The sequence below is a fragment of the Anolis carolinensis genome, chromosome 3 (assembly GCF_035594765.1).
Source record: "Anolis carolinensis isolate JA03-04 chromosome 3, rAnoCar3.1.pri, whole genome shotgun sequence".
NCBI lineage: Eukaryota > Metazoa > Chordata > Lepidosauria > Squamata > Dactyloidae > Anolis > Anolis carolinensis.
In genome coordinates this window covers 242892526-242912209 of record NC_085843.1, presented here as the reverse complement: position 1 = coordinate 242912209, position 19684 = coordinate 242892526, and the positions used below count along the sequence as shown (strand labels likewise).

At 41.3% G+C, this 19684-nt stretch overlaps 2 protein-coding genes across 4 annotated transcripts in view; one reads left to right on the top strand and one right to left on the bottom strand.

Annotated features, from left to right (window-relative positions):
• Positions 1-8525, top strand: part of atg4b (autophagy related 4B cysteine peptidase) — a 30584-nt gene extending 22059 nt beyond the window's left edge. For all 3 annotated transcript variants that reach the window (XM_062976516.1, XM_003218350.4, XM_062976517.1), the window contains exons 10-13: positions 4811-4956; positions 5380-5436; positions 6034-6127; positions 6797-8525. In XM_062976516.1, the coding sequence (XP_062832586.1) occupies positions 4811-4956; positions 5380-5436; positions 6034-6127; positions 6797-6870 (371 nt within the window). In that variant the 3' untranslated portion in view covers positions 6871-8525. The remainder of the gene's footprint in view (positions 1-4810; positions 4957-5379; positions 5437-6033; positions 6128-6796) is intronic.
• Positions 8526-9633: 1108 nt separating this feature from the next.
• On the bottom strand, positions 9634-19306 carry dtymk (deoxythymidylate kinase). Its single transcript, XM_003218320.4, has 5 exons — positions 19142-19306; positions 15551-15659; positions 14490-14580; positions 11008-11205; positions 9634-10906 (listed from the first exon to the last, which is right to left on the bottom strand). Exons 1-5 carry the CDS (start codon positions 19269-19271, stop codon positions 10796-10798), a joined length of 639 nt encoding a protein of 212 aa, XP_003218368.1. The 5' UTR covers positions 19272-19306; the 3' UTR covers positions 9634-10795.
• Between the last annotated feature and the right edge of the window lie 378 nt (positions 19307-19684).

Here is a 19684-nt window from a genome sequence, read left to right as displayed (position 1 = left end):
TCTCTTTGCGCCCTGCTGCATATTCCGGTTTCCGTGACAGAGCATCTGCTTGCTTGGTCTGGGCTGGGGTTACATAATGGATTTGGAAGTTAAAACGCTCAAAGAATAAAGCCCAGCGTTGTTGCCTCTGATTTAGCTTGCGGGCAGTTCTTAGATGCTCTAGATTCCGATGATCAGTATGGACCTCAATGGGAAATTTGGCCCCTTCTAACCAATGTCTCCAAGTTTCAAAGGCTGCCTTTATGGCCAAAAGTTCTTTTTCCCAAATAGTGTAATTTCTCTCTGGTGCGGTCAGTTGACGGGAGTAAAAGGCACAAGGGTGAAGATGATCTCCCACTGGTTGTAAGAGTACAGCCCCAATTGCCACATCGGAGGCATCCGCCTGCACGACAAAAGGGGTTTCAGGATCTGGGTGCTGGAGGATTGGCTGGGACGTGAATAATTTCTTTAGTTGCTGGAATCCTTTCTCTGCTTGCTCTGTCCAGCGGAAAGGCTGTTTCCCACGGATGCAGCTGGTGATTGGATCAGACCAGCGGGCAAAGTCTGGAATGAACTTGCGGTAGTAGTTCGCGAACCCCAAGAAACGTTGCACCTCTTTCTTGTTGGTTGGCGCCCGCCATTCCAATACTGCTGAAACCTTTGCCGGGTCCATGGTGAGCCCTAGTGGCGAGACACGGTATCCCAGGAAATCTACCTCTTGTAGATCAAAAGCGCATTTTTCCAGCTTGGCATAAAGTCCATGATCCCGCAATCGTTGTAACACCATTCTGACGTGGTTCTCATGCTCTGATTGTGATCTAGAAAACACCAAAAAATCGTCCAAGTAGATAATCAAGAACCGGTCTAGATAATCCTGAAAGATATCATTGACAAAATGCTGGAACGTTGCGGGAGCTCCACTTAAACCGAAATTCATGACCAGGGACTCGAATAAACCGAATTTAGTCTGGAAAGCGGTCTTCCACTCGTCCCCTTCCCTGATGCGAACTAGATTATAAGCTCCTCGAAGATCCAGTTTGGTGTAAACCTTGGCCCCTCGAAGCCGGTCTAAGAGGTCCGAGATCAAAGGCAGTGGATATCGGTTTCGCTTAGTGATATTGTTCAATGCCCTATAGTCCACCACCAAGCGTAGGTCCCCTGACTTCTTTTTCACAAACATCACTGGGGAAGCAGCTGGGGATTGAGAGGGTCTGATAAACCCCTTGCGGAGGTTTGTCTCTAAGAACTCCCTGAGAGCTTCTTGCTCCGGTTCAGTCAGGGAGTAGAGGTGCCCTCGCGGGATCAGGGCCCCCTCCACCAAGTCAATGGCACAGTCATAAGGTCTATGCGGGGGTAGTTTCTCGGCCTCTTTTTCATTAAATACATCCCAAAAGTCTGAGTATTTCTTGGGCAAGGTGATGATGGGTTCAGCGTCTGTGGCATGGCAGACCTTGGCTACAAGACAATGGTTTTGGCAGTATTTTGAAGCAAACTGCAGTTCTCTGTTGGACCAGGAGATGTTTGGGTCGTGGAGTGTCAGCCATGGAATTCCCAAAATCACAGGGAAGTGGGGAACCTCTGTAACAAAGAAGGAAATCTCTTCCATGTGTTCCCTTATCCACATTCTGGTGGGTTCTGACCATTGGCTTACTGGACCTGTTTTGAGGGGGCGGCCATCTATGGCCTGCACCACACGGGCGTTCTTGAAGTCGTGATATTGTAATCCCAGAGAGTCGGCATACTCTCTATCAATGAAATTGTTTGTGGCTCCTGAGTCTATCATGGCATGGATCATGACGGGTCCTTTTTTCGCTGACCACAAGGTGACCACTAGGAGAAATAGGACCCCGGTAGGCGGCTCTTGAGTGGGGTTTTTGACCGGGTTGGCGAGCCTCTCTACGCCCGGTCGCTGGCTTCCCCCGCCGGCTTCACGCCAGCCGCCTCAGACGCCTTCGTCTCCGTGGAGGACGCCGCCGCCAGACGGGCGGCGGGCTTCCCTTTGGCTGGACACTCTCTGGCAAAGTGGCCCCCGTTTCCGCAGTACCAACAGAGATTTAGGCGTTGGCGGCGGGCCTTCTCGGCAGTATCTAACCTGGGACGCACATTGCCCAGCTGCATCGGCACCTCCTCGCTTCCTCTGGGGTATGGGGCTGGTGGCGGGGGTCTCCACACTGGACGCGGCTGGATGCCGGTGGGAGCGGGAGGTTTCGCTCCAGCCCTACCGCTCTGGCCTCGGATCCATTGCTTTCTGTTGGCAAGCATGACTTCAGCTCGTAAACATTGATCAATGAGTCCTTCAAGAGAGTGTGGAGGATCCACCTTGGAGATTTCTTCCAGCATCTCAATGTTGAGACCCTCCCGAAATTGTCCTCTGAGGGCTATGTCGTTCCAGCCGGTGTTATGGGCCAGCACTCGGAACTCGGCTATGTACTGGGACAAGGGTCTGTCCCCTTGGGAGAGGCGCCGGAGTTTGTGGCCGGCCGCCTCCAAATTGTCCTCGATCCCCCAAGTCGCCTTAAGGTGATCCAAGAAATGTTGCGCTGATCTCAGATGTGGGGAGACTTGATCGTACAGTGCCGTCACCCAGTTGGCCGCTGGCCCGTCTAGGAGACTGTAAATCCACGCCACCTTGATGTCTTCTTGGGGAAACTCGGCATTACGGGCCTCTAGATAAGCCTGGCATTGGCGACGGAAAACATGAACCTTAGAAGCTTCTCCAGAAAACTTGGTTGGCAACGCCAGGGCCGGGAGACGGATTCCGCGTTCCTTCAATCCCCTTATTTCTCCCTCCTGCGCATTGAGCTTATCACGGATGCGGTCCACTTCATCCTTGTCAATGGTGTAGCTGAGTGGCTGGGCCCCCGGTCCGGCTCCGGTAGACATTCTGGCCTAGGTTAATTGGTGCTTAGGGTGGCGGAGTCAAACTGTCACGACCCAGGCTGCAGAGCACCAATAACCATACACAGAGGCCAGAATCTATCTAATATCTTTATTAAGGAAATATGTAAAGTCAATAAAAATAAGTATAGAATATAGTTCAGAAGAAGACCTTTCAAGAAAGGTCAATTATAGTCCAGGAAAACAATGTCCAATATAAAATATTAAGGTCCAAAGTTGTAATCCAATAACCGAAACACTCACTTTGCCAAGCAAAGTGAGGGGAGATGACAAGGTTCTTAGTCCAATGAACTTGATGCAAGGCTAGGAAGTAAACTTGATTCTTGAAACACAAGGCTTGATACAAGGCAACAAGGAACGAGGAACAGGGACAAAATCCGTGGTAAATACTTGGCAAGGTCCTGGAAAGCAAGGCTGAGTCCTAGGAAGCAAGGCAAGGTCCGTGGAGCAAAACAAGGCTGGAAACGGGAACGAAGGCTTGGAAGCGGGAACGGAGGCTTGGAAGCGGGAACGGAGGCTTGGAAGCGGGAGTAGCGCTGTCCACACACAACCTACTCCAGTAGCTGACGAATTGACTCCGCAAGATTCCTACAGGGCAAAGAACCTAAATAGGGTCTCGTTTTCCCACCAAAGAACACTTCTCTGGGGAACCAGAAACGAAAGTCAATCTCTGTGTCCAGATGCATGACTCCCTAAAGTTTCTCATGGAAGCAGGCTTAATCAGCTGAATGCCTGGCTGCGATTCTCAGGCTTCTGCGATTAGCCTGTTGAACTCCTTTTTGTTGTTGATAATAATTACGGCGAGAAAATGGGGGAGATTTTGACTCAGGGCTTGTTTGGCAGATTTCTGGAAGACAAACCTCCTGCAGGTGCAAAGGCTCCAATTCTGGCTGGGAAAGTTCCAATTCTGGCTGAAACGGTGGAAAACCCAAGTTTTCCTCTTCATCTGTCACAACAGCGCTAGGAACGGGACTACATGGCCCATGAGTCATCACACCCTATTTGTGGGGCTTCCAAAAATGGCAACAGTTTTTTTGTTGTTTGTGAGATACAGAACGTATGCCATCTATTAGTCGCCATCTGCCCATCCATAGAAAACCATGATAACTATATCTTAGAAGCTAGAACTGATGTAGTCTATCCAATGCCAGTCTCTGAATCAGTGCTCCAAATAATCCCAGGAACAGGCCTAAAACCAAAACACCCAGAAAATGTTTTGTCGTTGGACTGTATAATAAATATTATTTGTAAAACAGAAAAAAGGACAACACCCCGGAAGATTATAATTAATCCAACACTATCCATGTACTTTGCAGTCTTCCTATAAGACAGGCATTGGCAAACTTCAACCCTCCAGGTGTTTTGGACTTCAACTCCCTCATACACTGACTCCTTCATACACTGAAGAGCAAATGCAGCATCATAGGTTGAATTTGTGTCATGAGAAAATAACTAAAAAAAATATAGAAAGTGCAACCTAATGGCGCTACAAATTGATAACAATAGCTTCATGAGATATATTTTTACAGGAGGAGAAGGTTGTGGTGCAAATATGGGGAATAGCATTTCTGAGCATAATCCTCTCTAAAACAACATGCTCATCAGCTGAGTTCAAGCATTGTGCATGTAAAGAGCATGGGCCACACATATCAATGGACTGAACTCCACTATCAATTTCCCCAAGTTTATTGGAACAAGCGATAAGACCTGAAAGGTTTAGAGTCACTTGAACACAAATAGAATGCTCAATGGGATCAGGCAATTCTTTTATCAGAATTCCTGATTGTTTGCAAGTTCTGTTCATGTTTAAATGAATGTGAGCACTCTTTCATCTGAAGTCCAAAACATCTGGAGGACCGAAGTTTACCAATGCCTTCTATAAGAAGTTCAGTATTCTGTTGTGTTCTGTAATTTCTTCTCTATTTTTATCCAGGTGAAGAGCTTATCTATCTCGACCCACACACCACTCAACCTGCAGTTGAGCCCATGGACAGTTGTTACATCCCTGATGAGAGTTTCCACTGCCAGCATCCGCCCTGTAGAATGAGCATTGCAGAGCTTGATCCTTCCATTGCAGTGGTGAGTCTGGGCCTGCAAGCCATTCCCATTCTTGCTCTGAGATGGCCTTTTAGACATTTCTTCACTTCCAGCCAATTTTTCTCCCTCCGTAATGTTAGGCTCTTTTTTCTTTATCTAATTCTCTAGACCAGGCATGAGCAAACTTTGTCCCTCCAGGTGCTTTGGACTTCAACTCCCACAATTCGTAACAGCTGGTATGCTTTAGGAACTATGGCAGTTGAAGTCCAAAACACCTGGAAAGCCAGAGTTTGCCCATGCCTGCTCTAGACAGCATATATTGCCGTACCAATCCTTTAATATTCAAAAGATGAATGTTTCCTTGTGGTTGTCTAAAACGTGTTCACTTTTAAAACACAAGGTATATTTATAACCAAGATTCTTCGGTATTTATTCTATGTACAGATGATTGCCTTTCTTTTATAGGGCTTTTTTTGCAACAATGAGGAAGACTTCAATGACTGGTGTCAGCGAATAAAAAAGGTTTGTAGATAACCAATGTTTCATCAGTAATATAATCAGAAGCTATTGTCAGCAGTGTACAATTGAACTGGGCTTTTGTTGTGTTGTGTTGCCACCATCATCCTGACTTGACTTGTTTGAGACCAAGACTTTTCGTGATAGCCAGACAATTGGTCTTTGATGTAGGATATATGACTGTCAAAAATATGTCTTCTACCACCTCTTACTTCTGCCTTCCATGATAAGATGCTCTTAGATAATAACATTTTATGTAAAATATTTCTATCCTGCCTCTAGCATTTAAGGCTGCAATCCTGTACATGAAACAAGTCTTACCCAAGTAAATTTCACTCTACTTTTAAGTAAATTTGCATGTAGCCAGCTTTAATATACACATTTTTAAAATGTCAGCACACACAAATGAATGGTAACATTAAGTGTAAACAACTGCCTACTGAATTGAATAGATATCTATTTGAATGCCATCTTATATTGGTGCACTAACACGCTATACTAGGCACCTATATTATGAAATTTTCTGCTAATTATTACATTTATTCATACCTTGCTTTATCTCTCCCAAAGGAGACTCATTCTTAATTACATTTTTCCCCACAGTTGTCATTAATTAGAGGAGCCCTGCCAATGTTTGAACTAGTAGAACATCAGCCTTCACACTTCTCTAGCCCTGATGTTTTGAATCTCACTCCAGGTAATTTGCAAATTTTTAGAGCAATAGTAAGTCATTTGTGTTAAAAAAACAAAGGTTTTCTCCTTACATTAAGTCTCGTTGTGTCCTACTCTGGGGGGTTGGTGCTCATCTCCATTTCTAAGCTGAAGAGCCAGCATTGTCCACAGACACCTCCAAGGTCATGTGGCCGGCATGACTGCATGGAGCGGTTACCTTCCTGCTGGATCAGTACCTATTGATCTACTCACATTTGCATGTTTTCGAAGCTGGGGCCAACAGCGGGAGCTCACCCCGCTCCCAGGATTTGAAACACCGACCCTTTGGTCAGCAAGTTCAGCAGCTCAGTGGTTTAACCAGTTGTGTCACCGGGGGCTCATTTGTGTTACTTACATTTTTGTTATTTCAAAAGCATTACTTATGTGATAGCAAGCCTTTTGTTGTTGCACTTTTCCAATATTTGTGTTAAGATGCCAGCTCAATAAGGCACTGGGAATCAGTGATTCTCAACCTTTGGGTCCCCAGGTGTTTTGGCCTACAACTCCCAGAAATCCCAACCAGTTTACCAGCTGTTAGGATTTCGGGGAGTTGAAGGCCAAAACATCTGGGGACCTTCAGGTTGAGAATCACTGGGTTAAATGGTCTTAATAGGCCCGTTTAAATCAACAGTGCTACCTTTTTTTTGTCTTGCAGACTCTTCTGATGCTGACAGGCTGGAAAGATTCTTTGATTCAGAGGATGAAGATTTTGAAATCCTATCTCTTTAAAAGACACATCAGAAGCCAACTCTGCCGATGTGTGTTGTGGCGGGAGGGGAGCTTCTCGGAGAGCCTGGGGCTCCCCACCAGCTTACATAGGTGCTTGTTGACATCCCTGCCTCCCATCCAACCGTGTTCAGTGCAGCCCTGGAGCAGAGTAGATTTTCTGCAGTGGGATCAAGAAACAGGTCATCATTAAGGCCTTAATAGCTTTAGTCAGGCTTTCTCAGCATAAGAGTACCTGCAGGAAAGGGATGCCGTGTTCCTAGGAGCTGAAGATTATTTTTTATGTTAGTGGCCCAAAGGTTCAGAAAAAAATAGTAAAAGCCCTTTAAGGTGCTCGAGTCTTACAATGTATCTGTTAGGGAGAACTTAATCTTGTTTCCCTGCAACCTCCCCCCCCCCAAGATAGTTTGGAGTGGAAAGCGCCATAAAATAAGGCAGGCATCTATCTAATAGTTGTCCTTCCTAGCCCAGTATATGTCCAGTGGCACCTTGAGGTACAAGCTCCAACAAGTTGGAATACAATACAGATTGGTATACATGCTTTACATTATCTCCTGTGATAGCACTTCTACACACCTTACTCCTCGATACAAAATTGTCTTTTAAGAACACTCACGTCAGCTCTGTTGTGTCGTTTAAAAAATTGCAGTAGCACATCATGCACCACAAATGTAACTGTACAGGACAGTATGAAACTGACAAGCTTTCAACAGTTAGAACTAAATGTTTCCACTGAAGAGTTCAGCAGCAGTTGCATTAGGATGAAAGGAAAGGTTAGCCAGGGCTTGACTTTGTTAAACTTAGCCTTTATTTGTTGGATATTTTTCTAATCCATATTAAAAATATGGTGGCTGCTATTTAATATATGATGGTGCTGGAGATATCTGCCAGCTTGCTTGAACTGAAAGTATCTTTAATCCGCCCTTTTGATGTCATTTCCCTGCATTTAGACTTTGATCATGAAATCTGAAGCTGAGTTTTACTTTAACGTAAAACTTACTATTTTAATATCCTGGCTTACTAAAATGCCAGAACCAATCCCTTCTAGTTCATCACACAAAACTATGCCTCTGTTGTGTGTTTACTTATTCATTTTTCAGTTAAATTGTTTTTAATAAGAGGCTCTGAAGGAACACACAGCAGATTCTGGCTGTCAAGAAAGGTTAATTACTGGTTGACCTAGGCTGGAAAACATGGTGGTTGTACTCCAAAATAACAGAATTCCTTTGTCTAGAAGAGGTGGAAATGGGTGGAGGATCCACCACTTCCCCCCAGTGTTATATATCTTTTTGCAAATCTTTGGCACCATTGATGGATGCTGCAGGTGGCAAATATGTTTACAAAGCATTCTTTTCTGTATTATCACTTATCAGCAGCGTCCTCAGCCTAAAAAGTGGTAGTACAATCATCTGTAAAGTTATTGCATAGAAGAGTAACTGGCCTACAAAGAGTAGGTTGTAGGTCTGGTTGTCCCTAAAAAAGCCAGAAAACAACGTGTGAATCATGATGCTTATCTTTCATTGTTATAACTTGCTGTTTTTCTCTGCTACTTCTCCTCTTGATCGTAGACCTTTTGAGGGAGAGGAGATAGAAGAAGTGGGGCTGTGCTCCATCCATTGCTTTCAATTTGTATATGAATAAAACTGATTAAAGACAAACTGTACTTTTAGTCTTGATTTCTGCAGCAATACATCTCAGTCTAGCTTAAAACTTAGTCAGTAGTATAATTTTCAATCAGTGTAAACCTGACAAACAAGCAAGAAAGTCAGGGTTACAGTTTTTCATGTTTCTTTTTAAATCCAGTCTTGTATTCTCTTTAGACCTGTTTTCATTTTGTTGTTGAGTATTCTCCCCTCCATTAAAGATAGGTTAAAGAATGCAGAGGAGGGAAATGAAACAATGTTCTTGGTCTGCAGCTCCCCAGTACAAGCTGCTATTGGGGAAAGCTACAGCAAGCCACTCAAAGGATCCTATATGTACAGAAAGCTGTCTGCACTGCAGGAAACCTTACTCAGGCTCTCACTCAAGCTCTGAGAAGTTGCAGCTGGGACTTCAAGGAACACATCCCTATTCTTGAGACAAAACACATTGGACCTTGTTATCCTCCCCTGAGAACATTTCATACACATTACTCATAAAATGGACCAAACTAGCCACCCAGTGTCTTAACATGCACTGGTCAAACAGCACACAGGTATTAATTGGTGAATGAATGAATAAATACATGAAATCTGTCCATTGGTCATTTAACCTAGTAATAGCTACTGGTGGAACCAGCCTTCCCAAGTCCTGCTACTTAAGATCCTTTTTAACTGTCAATGTCAGATACCACAGTGTAAAACAATACTATTGGTCCAATATTTGTTCTACAACAACTACTTTTGCTCTTACCTACAGAATGATTTGGACAGTTTCATACTTTTGTACTTCTTTATTGTTCTCAATTTAGATAGGAAGGCATTTACGTTTGGAAATTTTGCCCATTATTCTAACTGCTAAATTAACAGAATGGAAAGTACCATTTTGACTCAGAACAGTCTATGCTACTTCAAACTACACAGCATGACCATCATGACTTACATAATAGTGTTGATAAAGGTATAAAAATGCTATCCAATGCCCTGGAGCCCAACATAGTCTTTTTTTTGAAAGGGTGAATTCCTCATAATGGAGAAGATTAAATGAAAGATGAAACATGCAGCTAGAAGTTTCAGGAACCTTAAAGAATACCAGATTAGGAAGGAGGTACACAACAAGAGACAGCCATTGTGATTAAATGAAAGTTTAGATTGTAACTGGTGCAAGATCACTTCCTTTATACATTCAAAAATCATAGTCTGGAAAATTATTTAAATAATGTCTTGCAATTTGAAGAGCATGCTGCTAAACACAAATGATTGATTTCTTCAAAATAAATAGACTGAAGCTCTAGAACAAGGCAGACAATTTGGCACTCTCCAAATGCTTTAGATAGCAAAGTTCATTGAGATCCAGCCAGCATAGCCAAGGACAAACATAGGAGTTATGGTCCACCTCCCAAATAAAATAAAACCTGACGGAAAGTAGATTGCAGTCCTCTATTATAGAACCACAAACTGTTTTAAAACAACATGGTAAAATACAAGTAAACAGCAGAAAACTCATTATTTGTACTACTTTTCTCTTAAGCATATGGAGAGATGGAAAAATGAATAATGCTCTAGAATTGTCAGTATTTTAGCAGTAAAAAATAACCCTGAAGAATATTTATTCAAGCTTTTCAGAAACTAAAAATATACATTTTAATTTAAATATATGTTGTAATCTCTTAGGTGGTTTCTAATACATTTTTAAAAAGATTTTAACAGACAGTGACTCAGCTTTATGAGAGCCACAGAGCTCTCTTAGATATGCAGGACATTTTGCATAAATCAGCAAATCTTCAAGTGTAGTTTTCCATTTCATTTGAACTGATTAAATTTTTAACTTGAAAACAAAATATATTAAGCAATCTTTAAATCATGGCTGAATATTCTGGTTTGTTCCAAAGCCATTAACAAAGAGTGACAGTTTGATAAAGCATGTCAGTTTGCAAAGTCATTCAACTGCATGGCCAAAACAGACTGCATATCAATCTGATACATGATTATCTAAACGTGAACATCATATGATGAGGAACTGAGGAAAGACGTTATTGATGTCAACAACCATTATACAGTCTCTGTGAGTAGAATAAATCTTATTGCTACACTTCTTTTATGCTTCTGGTCCAGTAAAGCCCCTGGAGAGAAGCTTCTAAGGGAAGATCAGACTCTTCTCTTTTAAAGCACAACAGTCTATAGAAGAGTGTTAAAATAAATAGCCAAACTAAGAAATCCTATTTGGTCTGTTAAAAAGGTTGAAAATATAAATACTGAGATGCTCGAAGTTGAACACATATAAACCAGTTCTATTTCCACAGTTCTCCTATAGGTTTATGCTGAGCTTCTTGCATGGCCTCTTCTACAATTGATTTAATTTCATTATGTAAATCTTCTATGGTCTTCGAAGCATCTATCACCTGTATCCAAGAACAAAGCAAACATGTTAGAAGTAGAGAAAAAAACCTCCAATGTTTTAGAATATAAAAAAGGAAGTTCAGCTAGGTTCTTTTCTTCTTACTTTCCAGTTCAAAGTCTTATCTTCCATCAAATCATAGTAGCACTGCAGAACTTTCTCTTGAAAAGAGCTGTTCTCATATCGCTCACTTCCAAAGTCTCCTCGTTTGGCTGCTTCAGAAGTATTCAGTTGGAGGAAAAGGATCACATCTGGTTTTGGAAGCCCCACATCAGGTTGTTTACACCATTCTAAAGAGAAGTTCTACCAAAGAAAAAGGAAAGAAGAAAAGAAAAAGAAGTAAGAGATGTGGTAAATAGAAAAATCAAGCCAATGAGCATTTTGATAGGAATACGGAAAGTCAGAATCTACAAGAGGTCCATTTAACTCAGTTTTGTCTATGATCAATGATAGCATCTTTTCAATATTTACAATGTGTGGTTTTCCCAGTTCAACATGGTAATGCCACAGAATGAACACAGGGCTCCTTGTATAGAAATCCTACATGTTCTAATAATGCCTAGGAGCTTTCTCCAAATACTGGAGAATTTAAACACCAGCATCTTAAAGGCTAATGAAGCCAATGAACATTCAAAAGATCAAATGAAAATAAAACAGCAAAGAAAGGCCCTAGAGGTGATACGAGCAAAAAACAAACAACTAGCATCTCAATCATCATTTGGGCCAGATTAGTAACTACTGTAACACAGTATACCTTGATTTCAGGCAAACTCATCTTCAAGCATGAGAGAACATACATGAAGCGTGCTTCCAAAATGTACCAAATCCATTTGAACAAATTTTACAGGAACTGAAAATACCATGCTGAGGATATGCATTATCTATATATATAAAAGAGTGATGGCATCACGGCAATTCACAAAACAACAAAAGTACAGGCCCCCCAACCTCAAAATTTGACAACACAACCCATCATCCACGCCTCAAGGTTGATACAACAAAAAGAAAAGAAAAATAAAGTCCTAATTAGAGGGAGAGCAATAATTTTTTTTATCCAATTGCTGCCAGTTTAGAGGGCTAATCTCTGCCCACTTGGTTGCCTAGCAACCAAGGGACAGCCAGGTTTCAGTTAGGGGACAGGCAGATTTAGGCCTCACTTAGACTTCTTCCACAGATTATCTAATTTGCACTGGATTATATGGCAGTGTAGACTCAAAGCCCTTCAACACAGCTATATAACCCATTTATAATCTTATATTATCTGCTTTGCACTGGATTATCTTGACTCCACACTGCCATATAATCCACTTCAGTGTGCATTTTATACAGCTGTGAAGAAGGAGCCTCCTATAATCCAGTTCTAAGAAGATAATTTAAGATTATCAATATACAGTAGAGTCTCACTTATCCAACGTAAACAGGCCGGCAGGATAAGTGAATATGTTGGATAATAAGAAGGGATTCAGGAAAAGCCAATTAAACATCAAATTAGGTAATCATTATACAAATTAAGCACCAAAACATCATATTATACAACAAATTTGACAGAAAAAGTAGTTCCATGCACAGTAATGCTATGTAGTATTTACAGTAGAGTCTCACTCATCCAACACTCGCTTATCCAACGTTCTGGATTATGCAACGCATTTTTGTAGTCAATGCTTTCAATATATCGTGATATTTTGGTGCTAAATTCATAAATACAGTAATTACTATATAGCATTACTGTGTACTGAACTACTTTTCTGACAAATTTGTTGTCTAACATGATGTTTTGGTGCTTAATTTGTAAAATCATAACTTAATTTGATGTTTAATAGGGTTATCTTTAATTCCTCATTATCCAACATATTCGCTTATCCAACGTTCTGCCGGCCCGTTTATGTTGGATAAGTGAGACTCTACTGTACTGTATTTACAAATTTACCACTAAAATATCACAATGAATTTAAAACACTGACTACAAAAACATTGATTATGAAAAGGCAGACTGCGTTGGATAATCCAGAACATTGTATAAGCGAATGTTGGATAAGTGAGATTCTTCTTTAATATGAAATAATTACTGGGATAGAATAATGCAGAACAATATAATCTCTAAAACCAGGACAGTAAATAAACAGGGGAATTCCAGACAGGAAACAATCAGGGCCAGCTAACACCTACCAACAAAGTATTCCCATCATCAAAGTCTGGCAAATCCTCTGTTTTCTCAGGGCCACAGACAGTAGAAGCACATAAAATATCGCAAACACCACCACTCTGAAAACAAGGGAATTCCAGACAGGAAACAATCAGGGCCAGCTAACACCTACCAACAAAGTATTCCCATCATCAAAGTCTGGCAAATCCTCTGTTTTCTCAGGGCCACAGACAGTAGAAGCACATAAAATATCGCAAACAACACCACTCTGAAAACAAGGGAATTCCAGACAGGAAACAATCAGGGCCAGCTAACACCTCCCAACAAAAAAATCACTCAGGGAGGAAACAGCCAGGCTTTAAAGCTGCAAGGCCATTACATCCTAATCATTTTTCCTAATTGCAGCATTCATACTTGCCTCCAACAAACAAAAAAACCCAATCAGAAATATTGTATATTCACAACCTTTAGGAAATAATATCCCCTGATGGCGCAGCGTGTTAAAGTGCTGAGCTGCTGAACTTCTGGACCGAAAGGCCACAGGTTTGAATTGGGGGAGCGGAGAGAGCCCCCACTGTTAGCCCCAGCTTCTGCCAACCCAGAAGTTCGAAAACATGCAAATGTGAGTGCATCAATAGGTACTGCTCCAGCGGGAAGGTAACGCCGCTCCATGTAGTCATCCCACATGACCTTGGAGGAGTCTACGGACAATGCCGGCTCTTCGGCTTAGAAATGGAGATGAGCACCAACCTCCAGAGTCAGACACGACTGGACTTAATGTCTGGGGAAAACCTTTACCCTTGACCTTAACTACCACCAATTCCTCAATACTTTATTTCCCATACCACCATACTTCGCCACAGCAACGCGTGGTCGGGCACAGCTAGTTTTACTATAAAATGACATTTTGCAAGCCCTCTACCGAAGTGATTTGATACGGGGACTTAGATTTTGACTGGTCTCACCTGAGTGGCGACTAAAACTTAATCCAACCTTTTGTAAATAAGATTATGCTTAATTTTGAAGTTGGTTCCATTAGAGACCTCAGATAAATTGCCACAATGTTAATGACATTTCTGCATTTGTATAAATGTGATAATATCCATTCAAAAAGATTACAAAGACAACTGCTATCACCAGGGGGAAAAAAAGGGGGGGTAGAAATGCTGTAATAAATAAATCAATAAATAAATAAATCTATTAGCGTTTTAAAAGCTGAATCCATTTCTCAAACTAAGTCACAAAAGATATATTTAAGACAAGGATGCGCAAACCTGCCCTGTTTTCATCCACTTAGCTTCTTGGACGAGCAGAAATTTGAATGCTGGTAATGCTGTATATCCAGTATGGGCAATTTCCACAATAAATATAAGCTGTTTCTTTAGCTTAGTAAAGTTCTCATAAATATTGCCTTCATTCTAGCCTAATGCACCTTTTTACCCACCTCTTTAGCACCTGTGAAGGCAACTCCTGAAAAGGCATATCTGTCCACTACAAGAGTGATACCCTGATTTAACTTCTCTTTGATTAATGGCCTAAACAAAAGAGAAATATCACTGTTAAACAAAAGCTGAAATATAAACAACCTGAAATAAAACTGGGATGCAAATTGGAAAAAATTCCATTGTGAAAATTTTTAATTTTAAAACATGCATTGTGTCATAAAATTGATTTTATAATGAACATGCCATATACCAATACAAGTGTGTAGATTCAGAGGTTTTTCCCCCCAGAGATCTCTAGAAAGCATAGATAATTATACATCTCATTATGTTAAAATTGATTAATGATTTTCTTTCATTGAGTTTAAACACCATAGTATTAACAGGCCTACTTTGACCTTTCTCTTTCACTGAGTTGTCATAGGTCAAAGTTGATGATGTAAATTAACAATAAATGAAGTGACATTAAAGTAATTTCTATTTATGGGATCTAGAAATAGGCTGTAAATGTTAACTTCTTGAAGAAATCATGTATAGTTCAGTCACAATAATCCTCCTTCTTTTGGTACTGCATAATTATGTTACAAATTTGGCAATATTATTCACATTTAATTAATTATAAGGGGTTATATTCCTCAGCATCTTTTCTGCAGTAGTTATCAAACTGCTGACAGATTAAATTATTCTTCTTCCACACTCTGGCAGAATCCTAATTCAGGATCAGAGTTTCAGGGAAATCTCAGGGCAGACTGAAAGACGGGAATGGAAACTCCTGTTGGATGAGCATTAGTCTGTTTCCACAGCCCAGGATTTAGGTTGCTATTCTGTAAGCTTTCTTAATTGTAGACAATATGCTTGACTGCCCTCTTCAACAAACATTACCAACTGGATAGAAAAACAGTTATTTGATCTTCCCCCTACTTTGACAAATATTTTTAAAATTCTCAATTGTATTCCTTAAATCCATAATTCTCCTTAACCAAAGGAGTGGTACTAACTAGATGTTAATTGGGGGCTCTAGCTCCATTTGTGTACTCTAGAACTCAACAAAAATTTGGCTTACACTTGTTCCCAGCGATTAGCAGAAAACAGCAAATGCACCGTGTGATCCTCCAAGTTGTTCTTCTTTTCCAAATAGGAACTTATCAGTTGACCAATTTTTGTTGTTCTTTCTGCAATAAAAAGTAGGGGGAAATACTTTCAGTTTCCCTAAGTTTTGTTTAGGATGTTTACCACATTTGTAAGCCTTAATACATCAAAGGCATCAAATTTTGTCTGATCATAAAACAGGGCCATCCTTAATACTTCATAGGAGACTATCAATAGATACCAGGTGTTGTAGGCTATATTTCAGAAGAAAGAACTGGCAAAACCACCTCTGAGAACTCCTTGCAAAGGAAAACCCTATCAAAAATTCATGGGCTCACCATAAGTCAACAGTAATGAGAAGGCAGATATACTGTGCACACAAACTGTAGCACAAGGGAATTTACTAAAAGATCTTGGTCTTTAGAGGAAAGTAGAAGAAATAATCTTAAACCTGCAAATGTACACAACACTTACAATCATACTATAAATGTAACACTTTATGCCAGAATTGTTTAGTGCCATTTGTCCCTCCTTCATCTCCATATCATGAATTATGTATCTCAGGGATGGACAGCTATGGAGGAGCAAGATGACTTCTCCATAGAAGCCAACTTTTGTTTATTTATCCAGAAGTGGGACACACTGCTGTTGTTTTCCAGAACCTGAAATGATCAGTGGTTTGACCAATTCAGGGAACCACAGCAGTGGGATGAAAGCTACCTCTGTTTGAAGAATTATTAAGTCTGGGATGAAAACCCACTCTGTTTTAAAACAGGGGAGTTTGAGGCCCCTTCTACACTGTCCTTATATCCCAGGATCGGATCTCAGGTTATCTGCTTTGAACTGGATTATATGAATGTGCACTGCCAGATAATCTTGAATAAGCAGAAAATGTGAGCTCAGGTCCTGGGATATAGGGCTGTGTAGAAGGGGCCTGAAAGGCTACAAAAATGGGTTTGGGGGTCAACCTTTGCAAAATCCGAGTATCCTCCATAAACTCCAACCACTGAGTCATAGTGGGCTGTCATTTTACAACCATTAGATACATACAAAAACACAAAAGGCAGCTACAACAAAAGCAACACAACAGAAAAAGAAGCAATGCTTATTATGTATACTAAAAATGTCTCTACCTACATTTTGTCATTGTCTTTGAAATTTCTTGAAATCTTAAGCCCCACATATACAAGGCAGCAAGGAAGTCAGTGAACTCAATGGTTCAACCCCAAACTGTCCAAATGCAAATACAATCCTTTCCCTGCCACTGACAACACCAACACCATCACCCTTTTTCCTTCTCAGAATATCAAGCAGGGTCAGAGGGGCAGTAAATCAGGCTGGATCTGCACTGCGATATAATCCAGTTTCTGGATCCAGATGATCTGCTTTGAATTGGATTACATGAGTCTACACTGCCATATAATCTAATTCAAAGCAGATCATCTGGATTGAGAAACTGGATTATATGGCAGTGTAGATGGGGCCTCAGTTTCAGTGCTGCAGGGTTCAGAACATAAACACATGACATGGCCCCAGCCTTTTACCAATATACAGATTGAGTATTCCTTATCCAAATGCTTGGGACAAAAACATTTTTTGGGTTTTGAAATACCTGTACTGTAAATTCATACATCAAGGGTCCTCAAACGTTTTAAGTGGAAGGCCGGTTAATGGTCCCTCAGACTGTTGGGGCAACAGGCTATGATGAAATAGTTCAAAATTAGGATTGTTGTTGTTGTTGTTGTTGTGTGCCTTCAAGTTGTTTCAGACTTATGTCAACCCTAAGTCTAAAGTTTAGGAAAGGGGCCAGGTAAATTACCTTGGATGGCCGCATCCGGCCCACGGGACTTAGTTTAGGGCCCTCTGACATACATAGTAAGATATCTTGGAGATGGGACCCAAGTCTATTTCATGTATGTTTCATATACACCTTGTATCAGAGTTTTGTAAACCATGCTTCCCAATACATTAGTGTGTCATGCAAACTTAACTGGGAAACGACAAAAATCTTGGGAGATGTTATCATATTACAAATCATATATTTTCAAAATATGAATGAAAGTTGCATAATATGTTGTGTCCCCATACATTTGTTATTACAATTTATTACAAACCAACCCCGTATAAGCATTTTGTGGTTTGTTTAAACTCCGGTTTGCCAGTAAAACCGAATCCCTGCGTCATGAAATTTCTAAAAAGCATGTTTCCAACATGAAACATTTGGAGAGCTCTGCTTTATACACATAACCTGTAGGCACTTTTGCACACAATATTTATAATACTACGTAACAAAATTTTGTTTTGAAGTTTTGGTGTCTTTGTTTTTAAGCCTGTTGCTGGGGTTATTTGGGGTGCTGATTCAGAAAATTGCACTGGATAGATCACATCAGATCTAGATTATTAAATATGGTTTTCTGTGGGAAAGCAGATGGCAACTACTGGATGGCATATGTTCTGTATCAGAAGCTAGAGCTGATGTGGTCTATCCAATGCAATTTTCTGAATCAGCACCCCAGATAAGCAAATCGAACCCAAAAACTGATTCGTACCCCTTCTGGTACTAATGTTGGAGAATAGTCCCTGGACAAAAAAAGGCTGGGAACCACTGTTCTAAATCGTCACTGAGCAGTCACATGACCTGCATCCCTTCCAACTGCTTTAAATATATAGAGACAGGAAAACTGCAAACCCACAAATAGACATATCCTTCAGAATATAAAATGGCACAACATAAAACAAACTTAAAATAGAGGAGGCACTAAAAGTGGTTCTCAACCTGGTATTTTGGCCTACACCTCCCAGAAATCCCAGCCAGTTTACCATCTGTTAGGATTTCTGGGAGTTGAAAGCCAAAACATCTGGGGACTCACAGGTTGAGAACCACTGCTTTAGAAGATTGCTTCCTCCAACAGCCAAAGTGTTTAATGTTTCAAGTAAGACAGCTTTGACACAACCCTGGTTGTTTGGTTAACCTCTGCCACATACTGGCAGAGCCTTGGATCCTGACACAAAGTTTTCATTCATTCAATTAATGTAGTCTGACACCACTTTATATGTTCTAAGTTTTGTATATTGTTTCATGTGCTTTAATGCTTAATATAAATTGGGTTGTTGTATGTCTTTTGGGCTGTGTGGCCATGTTCCAGAAGTATTCTCTCCTAACGTTTCGCCCACATCTATGGTAGGCATCCTCAGAGGCTGTGATATAAAAGCAATTTTAATATAAATTGCTTTTTTACTGTTTTATGTTTTATTGTATTGTTGTTTTTATTGGCATTGAATTTTTGCCAGATCTGTTATTTGGGCGAGAAAGAAATGTCGCAAATAAATAAACTGATATGGCTCAGTGCAATGGAGTCTGGATGTTGTAGTTTCACAACTCTTGTCAAAGAGCGCTGGTTCCTCACCAAATTACAAATACCAGATTCGCATAGCATTGAGCCCTAGGCAGTTAAAGTGGTGTCAAGCCCCAGAAATACACCATTAAAGCACTGCTGGCAGATAGACATCCAGTTGGCGCCATTTTTTAGACGAGGTGCTTCCCTTATCTAGTGTTTCCAATTACCTGGGAAGCGGAGCAGCTCTGCGCGGTGACCCTTTGCCCCCAGGGCCTCCACCAGCCTTCGGCTCTGTGTGCTTTTGCCCGCGCGGTCCACGCCTTCTAGGACGATCAGAGCCCCGCGCCGCCCGGCCATGGCGAAACAGAGAAGACAGGGTTCCCGCGCTATGGAAAAGCGCTCTTCCGGCGTGCAGAGCGGCTGCCGCGTGGCCATGGCAACCAAACCGGAAGTGGCCCTTCTCATTGCTGCACGCCAATCCCGAGAATGTTAATCCTTAACTAAGGATGGATCTACAGCATGCAGGAGCCAACTTGGGCCCTCGGGGTGTTTTGGACTTCAACTCCCACAATTCCTCACAGCTTAAGCGGCTGAGAGAGAAAAGGAAAGGGCCTGAGGCTGTGAGGAATGGTGGGAGTTGGAAGTCCAAAACACCTCGAGGGCCCAAGTTGGCCCCTGCCTGCTGTAAACAACCTATGGCGCCCAGAGAGAATATACTGAATGGAAACTAAGCAGGGAGCAAGCGTTGAGGCGCGTCCGTTGAAGTCGAC

Coding starts and splice junctions, on each gene's coding strand:
- dtymk (XM_003218320.4), bottom strand. CDS start 19,271: ATGGCCGGGCGGCGCGGGGCTCTGATCGTCCTAGAAGGCGTGGACCGC. Junction 11,206..14,489: donor CCTTCACAGGTGCTAAAGAG/GTGGGTAAAAAG, acceptor TTTCTTTGGTAG/AACTTCTCTTTAGAATGGTG. Junction 10,907..11,007: donor ATAAGACTTTGAACTGGAAA/GTAAGAAGAAAA, acceptor TCTTGGATACAG/GTGATAGATGCTTCGAAGAC.